Raw genomic sequence first — 19,100 nt, forward strand, 5'->3', positions numbered from 1 at the left:
CCTCAAAGGGGGCTGTGACCCGCAGGTTGAGAACCACTGCCCTAGTAACAGCCAAGGCCTAAACTCTGACAGAGCCCCGCCTGCTGAGTGGTATTTAATGCCTTAGAAACTCTGGGTCCAGCCCTGTGTCACAAGGATAGTCCATGTGATTCCTTCTAAAACGTCACGGCTTTTGCTCTCATGTTTACATCTTTGTTACAGTCTGACTTCACTTTTATCCACAGTGGAGTTTGGGTCAAAGCTCATTCCTTGCCCAGGAATAGCCAATGGTTTGGCACCACATGTTGGAAGCTTGTGGCAGCAGCTGGACTCTGGTCAGTTCCCTAGAGGTCCCAGGTCCTGCTGACACACTGTGCTGATGATTACCATAGCACACAGAGCTCTCGAGAGCCCATGGTGACCTTGGCGATTTCGGATTTGTGTCCTGGAGCTCTTGAAAGACTAACCCCTCATGCTGCAGTCTGACTCTACAGGCCTGTCTTAGGGGTATAAGATCAAGACACACTGTATAAATGTAGCTGTCAAAGAATTTTTTTCTTTTTTTCTTTTGTTTTCGAGACAGGCCTGTCAAAGAATATTCTAAAAATATTCTTAAAATATTCTCTCTTAGGAGCTGGGCAAATGGTTCAGAGGTTTACAGCACTTGCTGCCCTTGTAGAAGACTTCTGTTTGATTCCAGCACCCACATGGTGGCTCACAACCATGTACAGTTCCAGTGCAACAGGATCCAAAGCCCTCTTCTACTCATATGCATACCAATAAAATAAAGAAATATTTTTAAAAATTCTCTAACTTTTTTGGGGAGGATCTCACTAAGTAGTCTTGGCTGGCCTGGAACTTGTTATGTAACCCAGACTGGTTTCCAACTGTAGCAATTCACCCAACTCTGTCTCCTGAGTGTTGGTGTTCCAGACATATGCCACTGTGCCTGGTCTAGATTTTCACTCCTGTCACCTAGTAATTTACCAGACTAGTAATGAAACTAATGCACGAAAACCCTAATTAGGCAGCTTCTATGTTATGTTTAAGACATTTAAAAGCAATTTGTATTGTTAAGGGAAGAGGAAACAAAAATAGTACGTTCATGTTAGCATTTCACTTTTGAATCAGTTAAGAATTTATGCCGGGCTGGAGTACACCTTTAATCCCTGCATTCAGGAAGCAAAGGCAGGCTGATCTCTGTGAGCTCACGGGTAGCCTGGTCTACAGAGTGAGTTCCAGGACAGCCAAAGATACACAGAGAAACCTTGTCTCAAAAAACCAAAAAATAAAGAATTTGGAATAAGGAGCCATTTCAAGGACATTAAAAGATCTATTCATAGTAAGGTAGGGGGTTTTGTTTCCTGGTGGCAAGGACATTAAAAGGTCTCCCATTTCGGTGTCCCTACATGTCCCTACAGCTGTCTTCTACCCAGCGAAAGCAGCAGCTGTCAGAGAGAAAAGAACCTGGGAAATGGAGGGACAGCGCTTCCACAGAGGAGACACACAACACCTCGTGACTTACTAGAGTCATGTCATCACAACAGGCAGCACAGGTACAGGAGGCAGCGTGGGGGTTCAGAATACCATCCTGAAACAGAGACATGCTACAGATATTATAAACATATAAATATGGAAGTATATATAGGAATACAGAAATTAGGGAGTCTGCCACCACCAGGAGTTGTTCAATGCTAGACTGTACCGCCACCACCAAGACAAAAAAATCTGAGCATAAAACACAGTCTCTTCCGGAAACTTCTTGTCTACACAATCCCCACTGTCAATAGGCTTTATTCTCTCTTCCTAGTAATGAGACTCCACAGACACTGACCAGCCATAGCCAGGAGCTGACTTGGAGCAGGAATCAAGCCTTTTTCCTTAGACTGAAGAGTAGGTGTAGTGGCTAAGAACACTTAATCGCTCTTGCAGAAGACCAAGTACCCAATGGCAATTCACAGCTGCCTGTAATTCTAGTCCCAGGGGATCTGACATCACAGGTACCATGCATGTGGGGCACATATACACGTGCAGGCAAAACACCACTCACACACATATAATAATAAAACTGAAGAAAAAAAAAACATTTTTGTCCTTGTAAGGAAAATGGGGCAAAAGGAAGGGAGATGTGGCCGGGTGCTGTCGGTCTGACTTCCTCTACCTTCATTCTCATGGGTCTGATGCTGCCCTTTTCTGTGCCTACTGTGACCCCATCTGCTCCCCCACAGCAGTTCCCTGAGTCAGCACCAGCACACACCCAGCACACACCCAATAACATCGGGAGGGCAGGTGAACTGCTCTGATTACACTGTGAGTACACATCATCAGACCCCGTCTGGTGCCATGTCCTGGGCACTTCCTACTGCAAATCCTGAGGCCGGCTGGTCCCAGCACATACCTGGATGAGGCACTGCAGGGGTCTGCCTGCATAGCGGATGCTTCTCTTCCAGTCCTTGCTGCTGGCTCTTCCCGCCATGGCTTCAAACTCAGTTGGGCTGTACCAGTTTTCTCCCTGCTTGATACATCGGCCCCGCCCACCTGGAATGAAGGGGGCTGGTCTTTAGACATCATCAAGGCCTGTTGCTGGCTTATGCCTTTTTTTCTTTCTATGCCCCCCTGGCTTCTAAACTCACTTACCCTATGGTCACCTAATAGGCTGCCTGGCAAATCGACTGTGCATGGTTACTAGAAGCTGCACTGGGCCCCCTTCAGGAGCCCTCTGTCACCTGAGCTGTCTGAGACAACTGGGAAAAACTGGGGAATACGGCTAAGCTCTCTTCTGCTGCTTCTCCTATTTAGGGACAACTGTGACCCTGAATTTGTCCTTAGGTCTGTGCCTGCCTTGTGCCCTCCATGGCCTAGGCTCAGGGGACCAGGGCTGAAAGTCACCCGCATACCCATTTCTTCTAACACATTTACATACACCAGGTCTCCTTGGCCTCAGTTTACCAAGAGGGTCACAGAGAAGAACAAAGCCCCAACATGGCCCGGCAGGAGCCAAGTGCTGCCTCACCTGAGCCAAGCCTGCTCTTGTACAGGGTGCCGCTGATGTTCCGACAGCGCACGGGCAGCTCGCTGTCATACACCGAAGGGTCCCAGTTGTACTTGGTGCCACCTTTCTCCTGGCCAGGTGCCAGTGGGGTAGGAGGAGACTGAGGACCTGGGCAAAGAGAGGCTCAGCGGATTAGAGCAGAGCGACAGAACAGCCCAGGATGGTCCACCCCCAACCACAAAGCCCCTCACAGGTACAGAAGGATAGCCCTGAGGGGTAGTGCCACCCCTTCAACTGTGGGCGGCATTCCTTCTCTGCCTGGAAATTTTTGCCTTTTCTACAAACATCTATTTTGTCTTAAAATTTACCACTGCGGGGGGGGGGGGGGAGAGGGGAATGGTGGGGGGAGGCCCAGGGTCAGGTGCTGCAGGTACCTGGGGTAAGAGGTGCTGCTGGGCCCTTCAGCCCCGTGGTCTCCACAATGCTCCCATCTGTGTGTACAACTATGAGTGTGGCTTTCTCAGTGTTCAGGCTGTCCCCGATCTGCAGGGCTGTCCTACCAGACTAGAAGGAAAGACACTCTTGTCAGCTCTAGGATAGCCAGAGGCACATGACTTGACGCAGTGGAATGTGGCCCTACTGCAAGACTCTCACTACTAATCAGCAAGATAGGATGTTTACCTCAGCCCACACATCCTCTCCACAGACACCCCCAAGGCACACAGGAAAGAACCAAGAAAAGCACAAAGGCTACTGAGTGTTCACACACCTGTCAAAGCTGAAGTGATCATATACACAGTTTCTTTCTGGACACTGAGCACATCTGCCTGCCTTGTCTAAGAAGACTGTGCCCAGTTTCTGAAGGCTTCATAGAAAGCAGGATGGTGTGACCTACCACAGGAAGTCTGCTTATGGACACAGTGCTACTGAAAGCATCCTGGAGGCTAACGCCTTCATGAGTGAACACGAGGAAAGAACTAATGGACCGTAAGCCTCGGAGACAGGGCAGAGAGGTCAGATACAGGGACTCCTCGTGTGTCCATAGATCTCAACGGAATGCACAAAAGCCAGGCACTGAGAGGTAGCTCTATCAGGGGCTGAGAGCAGCTTGAGCCTGGTAGAACACAAGCTGCAGAGCCAGCTGGCATGGAGGATGGCCTGATCCGAGCCTAAGGGTTCCTCACAGCTCTCTCTCTGCCTCTCTGGGTTTATACAGCACCTTTCATGTAGGGGACCCAAAGTGAGGATAAAGCCCTAACTCAAAATGGGTCACGTGCCTTGCCTAGCCCGTCCCTGAGGCTCCTGAGAGCACAGGGAGGCACGCAGACCCCCCTGGCTCCCAGAACAGCAAGTGCTCACCCACACCTAAACCCTGAGAGGGTCTTGAGAATGAGTCAAAGGCTCCAAGGACAGTTCCAGGCACCCTGAACTACACCCAAGAACAGCTTACCAGGACATGTCCTGATATGGATGCAGCGTTTGCCACTGATGTTGTGAAGACGTTATCTGCAGAGGACCCCACATTTGCCACGGTCACTGTAGTCACTTCTGCAACAGAATGGAACAGAACAGAGCTTCACTCATGGGAAAGGAAGAGCACAAAAAGCAAAGATCTTTACAGTGCCCCACACGGGTAGACGCACTCCTCCCAGACATGTTAACACTGGTGTTGATGTTCAGCTGACATCTCTCATCCAGTCTAAAGGACTTGCTTCTCCCAGAAAACAGGGCATCTACCCTTCCCCACCAAAGCTTTTCACATGCGGCAAAAGACTCACCATACCCTCCCTTTCCTCCTTCGCCACTGGCCTTTCTCCCTTTGCAAAGAAGCTGCAAGTCTCATAGGCCTGGGACACCTCCTTGACGATCAAGACATGGCAAACTCCAGTTCTGCCTCACCCCTCTCCACTGTCATAGCTCAGGCCACCCTATAGCCTTGTGTCCATTGTCTGAGATCTCCATGTCATCCGTCCCCAGAAACTCTTCCTCCTGAAAAACACGTCAACCTGCCATGCCACTCCTGTAATATGGACTTGACTCCTTGGGGCAGACAGGTCTATCAGCAGTAACTTCACAGAGCAGCTCCACAAAGGTGTGCCATGTCCCTGATGCTTCCACACATGCCACTAGGTTCTTCTGTATCCTGCTGCCTGCTACTATGTATTCTTTGCAACTGGCCTTCCCAACCTCTACCACAGGTTCTGTCTGACACCCAGCATTCTAAAATGCTCAACACCCAGGGAAACTTCTGGCATAGGAGAAGTACAGGAAGATGCCAACTGGAGTCCTGCCAGCCCCTTTAACCCAGCCCTGATCAACCTGCACCCTGTACCTGTCTAGTTCATATCCATATACCAGTCCATACATGGGCATACCTAATTCATCAACTTAGCTAGCACTAAGCCACCTAGACAGTCTCTGACTTCAGAAACTTAGAACAAAAAAGTAGAAACGCTCTGATACATAAATATACAACTAAAATTCTGATACAACAGAGATGCAGTCTTCTCATGCTACCACAGACAACATCATATTTCTTTCCTGAACTCGAAAAATATATGCAAAAAGGATAAAAACTTCATGACTCCAGATCCCACTATCAGCTCAGAATTCATGGGTGAAAAAGAAGTATTAAAAGCTCTAAGAAGTCGGGGGGTGGTGGCGCACACCGTTAATCCCAGCCCTAAGGAGGGAGAGGCAGGCGAATCTCTGTGAGTTCATGGCCAGCCTGGTCTACAAAAGCTAGTTCCAGGACAGGCTCCAAAGCTACAGAGAAACCCTGTCTAGAAAAACAAAACAAAAGTCTAAACAAAAGAAAAGCCAGGCAGTGGCAGTGCATACCTTTAATCCCAACACTTGGGACACATAGACAGGTGGATCTCTGAATTCAAGCACACCCTGGTCTACAGAGTTTCAGGACACAGAGAAACCCTGTCTTGAAACAAACAAACAAAAAAGCTCTATACAAGAGACCAGACAGATGGCTCAGCAGTTAAAGAGTACTGGCTGCTCTTCCAAAGGACTTGGGTTCTAGTCCCAGAACCCACACAGTGGCTTACAAGGTCTGTCACCCCAGGCACAGGTACAGAGATAATACATGTAGTCACACACACTAAATGAATTAACTTAATTTGTTTGTTTTTTTGAGACAGAGTTTCTTTGTGTAGTCCAGGATGTCCTAGAAGTAGCTCTGTAAGCCAGGCTGGCCTCGAACTTGCTAACATCTGTCTGCCTCTGCCTCCTGTATGATGGAATTAAAAGCATACAGCCCAGCCAAAATTAACTTTAAAAAACAAACAAACAAAAACCTCCAGGAAGGGACCAGAGAGATAGCTTAGATGCTGAATGCATACAGTACTTGCAGAGAACCCAAGATGAATTCCCATCACCCATGTTGGGTGCTCATAACAATGTATAACTCCAGCTCCTGGAGGAATCTGGTACCTCTAACTTCCACAGGCACCTGCAATCACATACCCATATCCACATACATACCTAACAGGAAAAATATTATCTTAGAAAAAGAAAAGCTCCAGGAAGCCTCCTTCACTTCCGTGACTCAATCTAGACTTCAGGTAGACAAGCAGAACCAAGACTTCTCCACAACTGTGCTCCAGACCTCATGCTCTGAACAAACACCCAGAATTGATGCATCTCAACTCTGATGTACCCCAAAAAGAATCCCAATGCCAAATTTGCAGAGCTTCATATTAGAAAACATCTAACCATACAAAAAGCATAGCAAAATGATGGTATTCCAAGGACCAATGTACAAGTATAAGACATTCAGGAGCTCCAATTGGTAGGGAGTTCAGCATTCAGGAAGGTCAAAGGTTGGGGGTTATGGTGGGACTGTAGGAGGTAGTGTGGTGTGGCATCACCTGTACAAGGTGATGCAGCTCAGCCTGAGGCTCCATTTGTCACAAAACATGAAAATTAGGGTACTCTATGTGTCAAGAAACCAGAAGGAGCAAACCAGAAAACTATGTAATGGGGAAGGAGGGAATATCTGCTCAGGAAAGGCAGACCTAGAAGACCCAGCACAAGGACACTCATGTCACTATAAGGCAAGGCTGATCTGCATATTACCTTTGACAAGCTGCCTGCCTTGGAGGACTTTCCTGGCCCTCTGTGCTCAGGTCACACTTGAACTGGCCTTTGGGGCATTACCAGCAGTAATGCCGCTGATCAAACCTGGAGCACCTTCAGAACAAAATTCATATATCCAGGAAGCAGCAAGAGAGGACACCGCAAGTAGTAGGTATTGAGAAAGTTCCAAAAGGGTTAAAAAAAAAATATTGCAGAGAGGTACATTCACACAAGGGAAAAAAATATGTATACAGTGCTGTGCCAGGCTAGTGGAGTGTGCAAGATGGGTATGCAGGGCATTGGGAGGTGTGTGTGTGCAAGATGGGTATGCAGCAGAGCATTGTGAGGTGCAGGGTAGGGACAGAGCAAGTGTGCAAGACATTATGAAGTGCATGGGCAGGCTCAGAGGAGGTGTGCAGGGCACTGCGAGGTGCGTGGGCAGGTGTGAAGTGCGTAGGTAGATGCAGAGCATGTGCACAGGGCAGGTGGGAGGTGCAGAGACAGGAGTAGGGCAGGTGTGCAGGGCATTGTGAGGTGCACTGCAAGCACAGGTGCTGGGCAGATGTGCAGGACAGGTGGAAGAGAGCTTTCCTGTGAGACAGATGTGCATGACAGATGCATAAAGCATATGGGAAGCGGCCTGTACGTGGTGCATGTGTTCAGGGCTTGTACGCGGGAACCCGGTGAGGCGCGAGGCCGGCGGGCGCACTTGCCTGCGAAGGCGGCGGCGGCGGCGGCCTCATCGGGGCTGGGCAGAGCCTCGGTACCCATATCCATGTGCCCAGATTCGGCCGCCATCACCGCCACAGCCGTGACCCGCCGCGTCTCGCGCTCCGCCTCGGAGTCCGCGTCCTCCTCCGAGTCCTCGTCTCTGCTTAACACCGGCTCCTCCGCCTCGCTTTCCGCTGCGGCCGCGGCCGCCGCCGCTACAGCGGCCGCGGCCGCCACTGCTGCCGCCTCGGCCAGGCCCAGCTGTTTTGCCGCCGAGTCCGAGTCCTCCATACGGACTCCGCCGAGTCCGCCCGAAGGCGCCGTCCGGGACCGCCCGAAGCGCCAAGCGCCGAGCCCGAAGCGGGGCCCGAAGAGGCCGCCCGAGTTGGGCCGAGGCCGCCCGAAGCCACCGCCCGAGCAGCGACCGAAGAGGCCGTCTGACGTCCGCCGAACCGAGCCGAAGTCGTCCGCCGAGCAGGGACGACGTCCCGAGTGTAGTACCGAGAAGCTCCGAAGTTTCCCGAAGTGAAGAGTCGAGTCAGTACGAATGATTCCGAAGCTTCACGAAAGCTTACGAGCGTTTCTTCCTCGCTGCCTAGCAGGCTAGTCTGATTGTGGTCACCGGCCGATAGGGCTGGTCGGCTCTGGGTAGTATCTCGCCGACTTCTAACGAAGCCTGACTTCACCGACCGACCCTAGAGCCACTCGATTTTTCCAACCCCCTCTGGAGGCGGCGGAAGCCGAGCTCACACGAGGGCTAGCCGAACTCCGCCGAATGTCTCCGACCAGAGTTCTTCGGAGCCTCAGTGCCCGCCTCCTTCTGTCCGAAAGCTTCCGAGTGTTGCCGGACGGGAGAATCGGGCCTCGGCAGCGGTCGGACGCCCGCAGCACCGCGGGGCGGGAGGAGCGAAGATGGCGGGAGGGTGCGGCCAAGAGGCTGCTGGGATTGTGGCGGACTCAGCGGCAAAATGGCGGCCATGCGGCCAGGTGAGGCGGGCGGGGCTATACTGGCGCCGGGATAGTGTGATGGTGCTGTCGCGATGAGAGGCCATTTGGGCTGGCGCTGCAATTCCCTTAATTGTCACCTCGCCATTCCGGGCCCTGATGACTGAAGCCCACTACTCCAGATTTCTGCGGCAGAGTTGGGGGGAGGGGCATGTCTTCCGGTTGGGTGTGGGCGTGGAGCTTCGGGGAGCCAGCGGCTTCCCTGAAGCTCGTCGGACATACCAGTGACATACCTGAGGTACACGCTGGGGGACCCCATATACAACCTACAACACCTTCTGTGCACCCACCGGAGACTCACCCAGGGTACAGTACCGTCGCACACCGACACAACCATAGGTCACTAAAGTTGACATGCTTGTCATACCTGCGGGACATCCTGAGCACACCCGCTGCTCACCTCGTGTACACCCTTGATACACCCCGTTTCTCACCAGACGCTACACCCTTGGCACGCCGGACTAGGATACCGAGGTTACCCGGGACACAACCATAACACATTTTCAGCTCACCCCTGGCATAGCTGCAACTCACCCCAAGGATAAGTAGGAATCAAGTGTGTGGGAAGAAGTAAAAGGTGATGATTTAGACTACCTTCAACAACTAGAACAGGCTTGCGCCCAGAGACACGGCTCTCAAGTTCTGGCCACGTGGTGGTCAGGGCATGGGATCCAATCACTCAATGACCAGAGTTCAAGACAACACAGTACATACTTTTGGCTGGGTTTTTGTAGCTAAGGTTAGGTAGGGAAAGGGGCACTTGGTAAGTGCATAATAGGTAAGTTAGCTGTTTTCCCTAGACAAACCGGTTTTGAACTTCAGGGTCTGCTATCCCTTTTTGCAACCATGGAGTGTCTCGAGTAGGGCACGACTGCTTTTCTTCTGGACTCCCGGGTGTCTGGAATCAGAGTCAGCTGCTCTTCCTCTGCCATGCTCAGAGAGCTGACTGCCTGGAACTCTGAGCTAAGTCTCAGGGCCTTGGCTTTTGGTATGATTCTTTGACCAGGTGCAGCCATGACACACCTGCTGTTTGCCCTGGGATACACCGTGGCACACGGCAAGTCACCGCAGATTTATTCATGGCATGCCTCTTGTGCTGGGACATACTCAAAATATTCATAGCTTACATTCAGCTCACCCCAAGCACATCTCCAGTCCTCCCCGGTGTAATATTAGGTTGGCGGCCTCATCCAAGCCCCAACATCCATCTTTGGAAGCCCCTCCCCTGGGAGTTGCCTTGGTCCAGACTCAACCTCCAGAAAACCCACCAAGCACCAACCCCTCCCCAGGGAGGTTTGTCTTTTTTTTTTTTTTTTTAAGATTTTATTTATTTATTAGGTATACATCATTCTGCCTCCATGTATGTCTGCATGCCAAAAGAGGGCGCCAGACCTCATTACAGATGGCTGTGAGCCACTATATGGTTGCTGGGAATTGAACTCAGGACCTCTGGAAGAGCAGCCAGTGCTCTTAACCACTGAGCCATCTCTCCAGCCCGAGGCTTGTCTTAAGAATATTTCTAACACCCGTCCCATCCATGGCATACCTGAGGACACCACTAGCATACCCGGTACACAACAGACACACCATGGCATACTGTCAGCTTACCCTGCGTGAATGCACACACACGCACGCACGCACGCACGCATTCATGCCCCCTGGCTTACTTGAGTTCTGGGCAGCCAGAGCTGCTGTAGCTCACATTTCACCATGTCAGAGTCCCAGGCCCAATGAGGATCCTCGGGCTGCGCCCAGATGATGGGTGGGCAGACAGAGCCAGGTGCCAGCAGTGTGGGTCAGAAGCTGGTCTCAGCCAACTCGGACCTGTGCCTGTCCATCCATCCATCCATCCATCCATCCATCCATCCATCCATCCTCCCAAATGTTCCTCAAGGGGACAAATTTCGGAAATGTGATTGTGCAGCCTAGAGTGCCTGGCACTTACTGCCGTGCAGCTCTGTGTGATATCTGCCGCGGACCTGGAAGCGCTATTCTTGTGTACTTGTTTATGGGAAAAAGTAACTCCTGGGTGAGAAAGCCGTCTTGGAATTAAGTCACATAAAAGGCCCAGTTTCCAGGCTGGGCTGTTGGCCCACTCCACTTATGCAGCAGTGTGAGACACTGAGTCAGGAAGATGGCTGTGAGTTCCAGACCGGCAGGTCAGAGCCACATAGTGAGGCCCTGTCTCAAATAAAAATAAAAAGTATAATCCTAGCACTTGGGAGACTGAGGCAGGAGTATAAATTCTAGGTCAGCCTGAGCTACATAGGAGACCTTGTCCCCAGAAAAGAAAAAAAATCCTACCAGAAGAGGGATATGTAGCCTTTGTCACACCAAGAAAACATAAATTTCTGCCTTGTATCTGCTGGTAGCTAGCTGCACAGCGATTATCAAAAATCATTGATAAAAGTGTTAAATCCCAAAAGCCAGACAGATGAACTCCTGTAGGTTTGAATGTGTTAAAATTATTTTAATTAATTAAATCAGTTATTTTAAAATGCTATTTAAGCTTGGTGTAGTGGAGCATGCCTTTAATTCAACCACTCAAGAGACAGAGGCAAGCAGATCTCTGTGAGTTCTAGGCCAGCCTGGTCTACATAATGAGTTCTGGGAAAGCCAGGCCACATAGTGAGAGCCTATCTCAGAAAATAAAAAACTTGCTATTTGAGGGGGTGATTTTTGTTCATTTGTTTTTGTTGTTTGGTTTGGTTTGGTTTGGGTTTTTCGAGACAGGGTTTCTCTGCAGCTTTGGAGCCTGTCTAGGAACTTACTCTGTAGACCAGGCTGGTCTCTAACTCACAGAGATCCACCAGCCTCTGCCTCCAAGTGCTGGGATTAAAGCCATGCGCCACTACCACTCAGTGCCATTTGAGGGTTTTATATAGTGTTTTTTTTTAATGTTTTATTATATGTATGTGGAAGGAAGCATTTGAGTGCAAGGTGCCCACAGACGCCAAAAGAAGGCATTAGATTTTCTGGACTTGAAATTATAGACATTTGTGACTGTCTGCTGTGGGTGCTGGGAACCAAATTTGGGTCTTAGCAAGAGCAATATGTGCTTTTACCAGCTAAACCATACTGTAAAAATACAGTATTTTTCCCCAAGTCTCACAATTTCGATCTTTAGCAATGAACACCCAGCAGATACGATTTAAATGTTCCTGCCACTTTCTAGGGGATGTTGGGAATGAGACCCAGGACTTTCACATGCTAGACAAGTCCTGATACTAGGACATACACCCTAGTCCTGGTACTAGGACATACACCCTAGTCCTGATACTAGGACATACACCGTAATCCTGGTACTAGGATATACACCCTAGTCCTGGTACTAGGACATAGACCCTCGTCCTGGTACTAGGTGTTATAAAAGAATCCAAAGGGAGGCTGGAGCGATGACTTGGTTGTTAAGAGCTCTGGCTGCTCTTGCAGAGGACTCAGGTTTGATTCCTAGAACCCACATGGCAAGTCACAGCTTTCTATAACTTCAGTCCCAGGGGACCTGACACACTCTTCTCACCTCTGCTGGCACTTTACGCAGGAGGTGCACAAACATACCTAGAGGAAAGCGGGAAATTTAAAAAAATTGAAAAAGGATTCACTAGGTGGTTGTGGCACACAACTTTAATTATAGCCCTTGGGAGGCAGAGACAGATGGATTTCCATGAGTTCGAGGCCAGCCTGGTCTACAAAGTAAGTCCCAGGACAGGCTCCAAAGCTACAGAGAAACTGTCGCCACAAAAAAAAAAAAAAAAAAAAAAAAAAAAAAAAAAAAAAAAAAAAAAAAAAAAAAAAAAAAAAAAAAAAAAAGAAGAAGAAGGAAGGAAGGAAGAAAAAGGATTCAAAGAGAAGAAACTCCCAATTGATGTAAAGCCAGCCCAAATAATGACAGGTATCTAGGTAGCCTAGTTTAGCTGGGCCTGGAAAAGAACGGATCATGTTTACTAGCACACCCTGTGGAAACCTGATGCCACTCCAGTCACACTTGGCTTCCTGCTCCCACACGTGTGCCTGCTAGGAGGCTGTCCAAAGGCTGTTACTAATGTCCTGGGTTTACCAGTTTATGACTCGCCCATGCAAGAGTCCACATCTCCAGAGTAGACAGCTTCAAGCTGGCCTTAGAAGTCAAGTGACCCACATAATCTCACCGAGGCACCACTTCCTTTTCTGCTGCAACCCCAGGGAGCACAGGGGACAGCGCAGAAGATGAACACACCTTGGGTTCAGGTGCTGCTCTGTCGTGCTCAGAAGGCAGCCTCTTTTATAGGCGGTTTTGGCCAAATTCGGAGATTTTATGGTATGCATTCACATGTAGAGACGTGCACGGCGTGAGCATGCAGCTGTGTGAGCCTCCAGACAGGCAGCCTGACCCAGGTCACATTCCATCGAGGGATGGGCCAGGCAGATTTTCATGTACAAAACTTCAGACTTTTCAACTCGCCTCAAAGGAAAAAAAAAAAAAAAACCTTCAGACTCAGAGTCACAAGCGAGGCTCTATTACACCCTGGCGCTGACCCTCACAGGCCGAGGGAGGCTAACACCTGCACTGAGCATGGGCCATTCTAAGAGACTGCAGTTACATGGATGGTTTAAAAAGTGCCCCCTCCAGACAGCTGGCTTGGGGACGCGAATCAGATTCCATCAGAAAGCAGTGCCCTAGGAGGGAGAGATGCAGAGGTGATTGTAGACCCTAGCTGCAGCCATCGTTTACGTCCATCTATAAACATGGAATCAGAGAACTAAATGCCTGCCACGTTGCTGTCGATGTCTTACTGGCCGTCCTTTGTCTTCCAGGGAGAGGCTCCTTCAAGGTGGTATCCTGCTGCTGCTTCCCAAGACCTTGACCAAGCCTAGCCCCTTTAGGGCAGCACCTCACTGATTAGCCGGCCCGGCACCCTCAGCGCTCTGCCTTTTTGTGTCTTTCATGCCACCCCCCCTTTTTTTTTTTTTTTTTTTTTTTTTTTGTTAAATTCTGACTAGTAACTTGTAAGAAGGAGAGGTGTTCTCTGGTGTGCTGGCTCTGTCACCCACCAGCGCAGCCCTCTTCCCCTTCATAGGCCTGGTACATTAGGGGATGCCCATTTGCTTGTCACCAACCAAACCTACGTAGCAGGAGGTGAAAACCCCTTACTTTGAATGGCCAAGTAATACATTTTCTCTAAAGAAAATGAAATGGGTCCTCTTTGTAACTCACAATATGAATCAGGATGAAGAAATTCCCCAGTCCTGCCTGCATCTGCTGAGGACTGGGGTACTTAGGCCATGCAATACCAGGTTGGGAGGGATCCAGCATCACTCTTGTGACCACTAGGTGCCCTCAGGTGAGCACTCCAGGAGCCCATGTAGCAGTAGAAGCCCCAGGTAGGCAGAGGCCAGTGGCTGGAGTCCACCCTGCTGGAATTACCCAAACCTGCTGATCTGCAGCTATGGGGGGCAGGATAGGCCCCTTTGTTGGCTACCTGAGTAGTTGTACCCCATTGGTGAGCTTGAGGATCCTTGATTACTCGCCAGCTCTCGTCAGTTCCTCTTCAGATGCTGTTTCACCTCAGTGGGCTGTACTATGCCCTGTACTTCCTAGCTACATTCCTGATGATAACATATAAAAGTAAGTTACGAGTGCTGGGCCCTTCAAAGGAATTGTGCCCCTGATACACTTATCTGAGTTCTGGCTCTGTGTCTGTTCCTAGGTCAGGTTTTCAGTTATCCTTTTAACTGTCTGGTCCTGGATCTGGTTCTCTTGCTTCTGATGGGGATTCTCGAAGTAGCTCGGCTATATCTAGGTGAGTTGACTGTGAACCATAAAATGCTTATGGTCCCATGGTGTTCTTTCAAACTGTCTAAACCTTTAAATATTGATCATTTTATAGTGGTGAGCCTTGGAGACATTTCCATTCAGGCCGCTTTACCAGGTACTTCGCAGTGTCACCTTTTGGAATCATTAAAGTGTTAAACATTTGTTCAGATGCTTGGCTCCAAGAATAAGGGCACTGGTTATGTCCTCCTGTCTGGAAGGATTGTATACTAACGCTGTGCTCGGACCAGAAGCTCAGCCTAAAGCGAGAGCTCCACGATGCTCCCCTGAGCTCCCCTCATTCCTATTGGCTCAGCAGTCAGGGAGAACATCTGGTAGAGGGGGAGTCTGCCTCCCCAAGCCCACTTGGTATCACATCAGCTCCCAATTTGAGTCTAGTCTTAGACCATTGCCTCTGTCTATCTATCTATCTATCTATCTATCTATCTATCTATCTATCTATCTATCTTTCTTTCTTTCTTTCTTTCTTTCTTTCTATCTATCTATCTATTCATCCATCCATCCATCCATCCATCCATCCATCCATCTATACAGTCCTACGTAACTCAGGCTGGTCTTGAACTCCTGATCCTTCTGTCTCTTCCTCCTGAGTGTTGATTGTAGGCATGCATCATCATGTCCAGTTTTTATGCATTGGTAGAATCAAACCCAGGGCTCACACATGCTAGGCAAGCACTGTATCCCCATCCCTTCCTAATTTTCTGAGTCACACAGTTCACTTAGATCAGGGTTACAGTCAGAGGAGGTAGGTTCTTCTGATAGACAAAGAGTGCAAAAATAAAACCTGCAGGTCCTCCTCCCAGAGCTAGCTGCAGCGGCGAGCACGCGAGCACGCGTCTAGGTCTCTAGCTCTGCCCCTGCTCTTCCCTGCACTCAGTGGCAGGCAATGTAAATGAGGCTCCTCACCCAGGTCCATTGCACTTTGAGGCTCTGATCGCTTTCCTTTGATTGGATCTGTTACCTTCCCTCCCTGTCTGCTGGGAATAGCAAGTATCCTGTCTGTGTCTCTTAGACAGAGCCCCAGTGTCTACTACTGTGGACTGTGCTGGAGCTTGCACTTCTTTCTCAGTAGGCAGTGCTGCCCATGGGCTGCAGAGATGGGCATTGCGTCAATGAAGAGTCAGGCCAACCCCTGCAGTGCCCTCTCTAGGGGTCTGTCATCATTGGACTTCTCCAGGCACTTGGCACTCAGTAGGCCCCTCTGATGCCCAGGGCTAGGGCCAGTGGGCCTTCAGTTCCCCAGCCGCTGGGGTCAGCAGACCCCCAGCACCTCTAGCAGCTGGTCAGCTATTAGCAGCTCCAAGTTGGCATTTTCCATGACTGACCCAGTTGTTTGTAATGTTTTTCATAAGAACTCATGAAATTTTCCAGAACCAGCCTGCCTTAGCCCAGAGTAAAGTATTTTTAGATATTTTAAACAAAATCCTTTTGATTCCACTTGGATTTAGAAAAGGTGGAGATGCCCACAGTTTTAAATTCACACTGTTTGTGTCTCAAGAGTACAGAATCCGATATTTTCCATTTGGTACTTTCTGATACGGCGTGGCCCTGATGAACAGTTTTCCCAGATCCCATGAATTCATTGCCCCTTAGCAACCACAGTACCCATAGCTCGGCAGATGGTGGGGTGTCCTGAAGCCCCTGCCTTAACCTCATGTTTGCTCTCTTTTCCAGGCACAAAAGGCAACCTGACGGAGGCTGAAGTGCCACTGGCTGCCAGCCTGGCATTCACAGCAGCCAGTGTCCTCCTTTCTGTTTACTTCCTGCTCTGGCAGACCTTGGTACTGTGGATGGACTCGGTCCTCAGCACCATTCTCCTGGTGCTACATGGGCTGGAGGCTGGCTTGCAGGTGGTGGTCATTGCTGACTTCATCAGGTAGACGGACCAGGATAACCTACACAGCAGTGCTCCTCAGCCTCCAGCCAACTCCTTTGCTCTCAAACACAATGGGTATCTTTTTTTTATTATTATTGATTGTCTATAAATGGATTTAGGTGGTTTATAAACCTTTTTTAGTGAGCGGGAGTACAGGAACCAGGGAGGGGCAAACTGTTAGGAGTTTAGGTGTTGAAGATGGTTATCATGGACAGTAGTCAACCCCAGAGATGTCCACTCCTGTTGTATGGTCGGGGTCCTGGCTATAGCAGCAGGACCACCAGTGATCACCAGGCCATTGGAAGGCCAAGTCTTTCAGGAAGTCAACACTGGGGGCAGCCCAGCTGCTCCACCCTGTCTCAGCCCTATAAATGCAGCATCTTGGCAAGAGGACTTGGCTGTGTTGGACTGTCACCGTGTGTTTTCTCACAGGAATTACCGACTTCCGTGCTTCCCACACTGACCCTGCTTCTTGTTCTGAGAACCTGCTGTACTCTGTAGCCAGGCCTTTGTCCAGGCCCGGGATCCCTCTGAAGTTGCAGGATGGCGGGCTTTGTGTTCCAGGGTCCCTCCAGTTTGGCTCCCTGTAAGGCCAGTCCTGAATAAAACTGTTTGGTTTCCAAAAGGAAACAAAAGCAAATGTATGCCGGGTGGGGTGGCACACAACACCTTTAATCCCAGCACCCAGGAGGCAGAGGCAAGCATATCTTTGTAAGTTCAAAGCCAGCCTGATCTACAGTATGGTGAATTGCAGGTCAGCCAGGGTTACATAGTGAAACTTTGTCTTAAAAAAAAAAAAGGTGGAGGGAGCTGAAGAGATGGCTCAGCAGTTAAGAGCACTGGCTGATCTTCCAGAGAACCCAGGTTCAATTCCCAGCACCCACATGGCAGCTCACACTTGTCTATAATTCCAGTTCCAGTGGATCCAACATCATCACACAGACACATATGCAGGCAAAACACCAATGCACATAAAATAAAAATAGATTATGTTTTAAAAAGTGAACAGGACAGAGAGCCATATATTGTGATGTTCACTTCAGCCTCTTTTGGTGGGGGTGGGCTGTAGGGGACAGAGACAGTGGAAGACCAGTTCTCAGTCTAGGAAGTCTGTCACAGTCCACTAAACTGCCGTTTTGTCAAGTGCCAAGTGAGTTCCATCTCATCTCTTGCTTCTCTAGTCCTAACCCATTTTTTCTTAAAAAGTATTTAAGCAGTTTTTTTTTTACAGGTTCTTTCATTTGTGTCTGTTACATGTTTTCTGTTTGTGATACTATGTTCAAATATCTAGTTTTTCTTTTAAAAAAATAAATAACTATGCTGTCATGATTTTGTCTTAATTAGAACCACCTACCTTCTGCCCAGTCCAGTATATAGGAGTCCATCCTGTTGTCACTTCTTAACCCTATCCTGGGACTTGTCCTGATACCTCTACCTGTCTTCTCTCCACCCCAGTAACTATCCAGAAGCCTGCCTGTGAAGTGTGTTGAGAGTGGTAGGTTGCTGGGCCATCAGAGCCTTCTCTGGGTTCTGCATAGGGAACCGTCTATGCCGTTGGGTCCTTGGCTGGTTTCCTTTAACCCACACCTCCTAGAGACCACAGTGAAGATCAGGATGGCCTGAAGACATTCCCTCCCTGTCCCACAGGCAGGCTTGGAAAGGACCAGTGACCTAGAAAGCCTAGGGGCACTTCCCTCCCCTTTGACCCTGTGGCTTGAGCAAATATAGTTGCCTGGGTGTGCAAAATGGACTAAGGCTAGTGGCTCTGGGGGGCTCAGCCACTCCCTGCAGCTCAAGTCAGGACCTCTCTTGGGAGGAAGCTTGCCAACTTCACATAGTAAGCCAGACTTTCAAGCCTTTAACCCCAGCACTCAGGAGGCAGAGGCAGGCAGATCTCTGTGAGTTTGAGGCCAGCCTGGTCTACAGAGTTCCAGAGCAGCCAGGGCTGTTAGGTAGAGAAACCCTGTCTCGATAAAACCAACAAAACAAAACAAAACACTTCTACTCTTACTGGCCACATGGAGGTGGTGTTTCCGGTGGCCCAGAGAGGGCGTCAGCTACTACCACCAGCTTGGGCTGCCTCACAGCAAAGTCAGTGAGCACTGGTAGCAGCACTAGGGAGCCCCACACTTCACGCATTTCCAGCTCTGCCCAGGAATATCAGGGCCGACACAAACCCCTGCCCCTCCCTTTCCACAGCCAAGCACTTGACCTCTGCTTGCTGGGCCAGGGCAAGGTCACAGGCAGAGCAAGATTGGGCCAGTTCTGTGAGGTCATCTGTAAGGGCTGGGAACCAGGAAGCTTCTCTGGGGCTCATCAGTAGCCAGGCTTGGAGGACCAAGTCCACTTCTGCCACCCTTCTGTCCAGCCTACCTGTGGCATCCCAGAGTGTGTCAGGTGGGTCAGACATGCTGCTGGCCCTGGAGGACAGAGCACTCAATGCCCTAGGGAGGGCTGACTGCCCGCCCAGGACAAACATGCCAGGGCCCAGCCTTCTGGGACTGTAGCCTGGGACCCTGACTTCCTGGCAGCACCCATTTCCTCTGCCCCAACTCTGGGAACAATAGCCGGAGCCTTAGGGTCCCTTGTTCACGTAAGAGCAGTACCCTTGGCTAGCAGGCCATAATTCCATTTTT

General features: G+C 49.8%; 2 protein-coding genes across 3 annotated transcripts in view; one reads left to right on the plus strand and one right to left on the minus strand.

The window, feature by feature from the left end:
* Nucleotides 1-8,069, minus strand: part of Deaf1 (DEAF1 transcription factor) — a 28,094-nt gene extending 20,025 nt beyond the window's left edge. The window contains exons 1-6 of the mRNA XM_050136564.1: nt 7,774-8,069; nt 4,422-4,519; nt 3,406-3,535; nt 2,993-3,139; nt 2,378-2,517; nt 1,505-1,570 (exon numbers count right to left, since the gene is read on the minus strand). Coding sequence (XP_049992521.1) covers nt 1,505-1,570; nt 2,378-2,517; nt 2,993-3,139; nt 3,406-3,535; nt 4,422-4,519; nt 7,774-8,062 — 870 coding nt within the window. The 5' untranslated portion in view covers nt 8,063-8,069. The remainder of the gene's footprint in view (nt 1-1,504; nt 1,571-2,377; nt 2,518-2,992; nt 3,140-3,405; nt 3,536-4,421; nt 4,520-7,773) is intronic.
* A 581-nt stretch (nt 8,070-8,650) lies between these two features.
* Nucleotides 8,651-17,842, plus strand: Tmem80 (transmembrane protein 80). Of its 2 annotated transcripts, none has more exons than XM_050136566.1 (5): nt 8,651-8,758; nt 13,571-13,590; nt 14,288-14,381; nt 14,464-14,556; nt 16,263-17,839. In XM_050136566.1, the coding sequence occupies exons 1-5, from the start codon at nt 8,740-8,742 to the stop codon at nt 16,466-16,468; spliced, it is 432 nt and encodes a 143-aa protein (XP_049992523.1). In that variant the 5' UTR covers nt 8,651-8,739; the 3' UTR covers nt 16,469-17,839. The 2 variants fall into 2 exon arrangements, with proteins under 2 accessions (XP_049992523.1, XP_049992524.1); XM_050136567.1 differs by lacking the exon at nt 8,651-8,758 and adding an exon at nt 8,993-9,014 and having other exon boundaries at nt 16,263-17,842.
* The last annotated feature ends 1,258 nt before the right edge of the window (nt 17,843-19,100 follow it).

The sequence above is a fragment of the Alexandromys fortis genome, unplaced genomic scaffold, assembly GCF_014885135.2.
Source record: "Alexandromys fortis isolate MF-2015 unplaced genomic scaffold, M_Fortis_MF-2015_v1.1 scaffold_3, whole genome shotgun sequence".
NCBI lineage: Eukaryota > Metazoa > Chordata > Mammalia > Rodentia > Cricetidae > Alexandromys > Alexandromys fortis.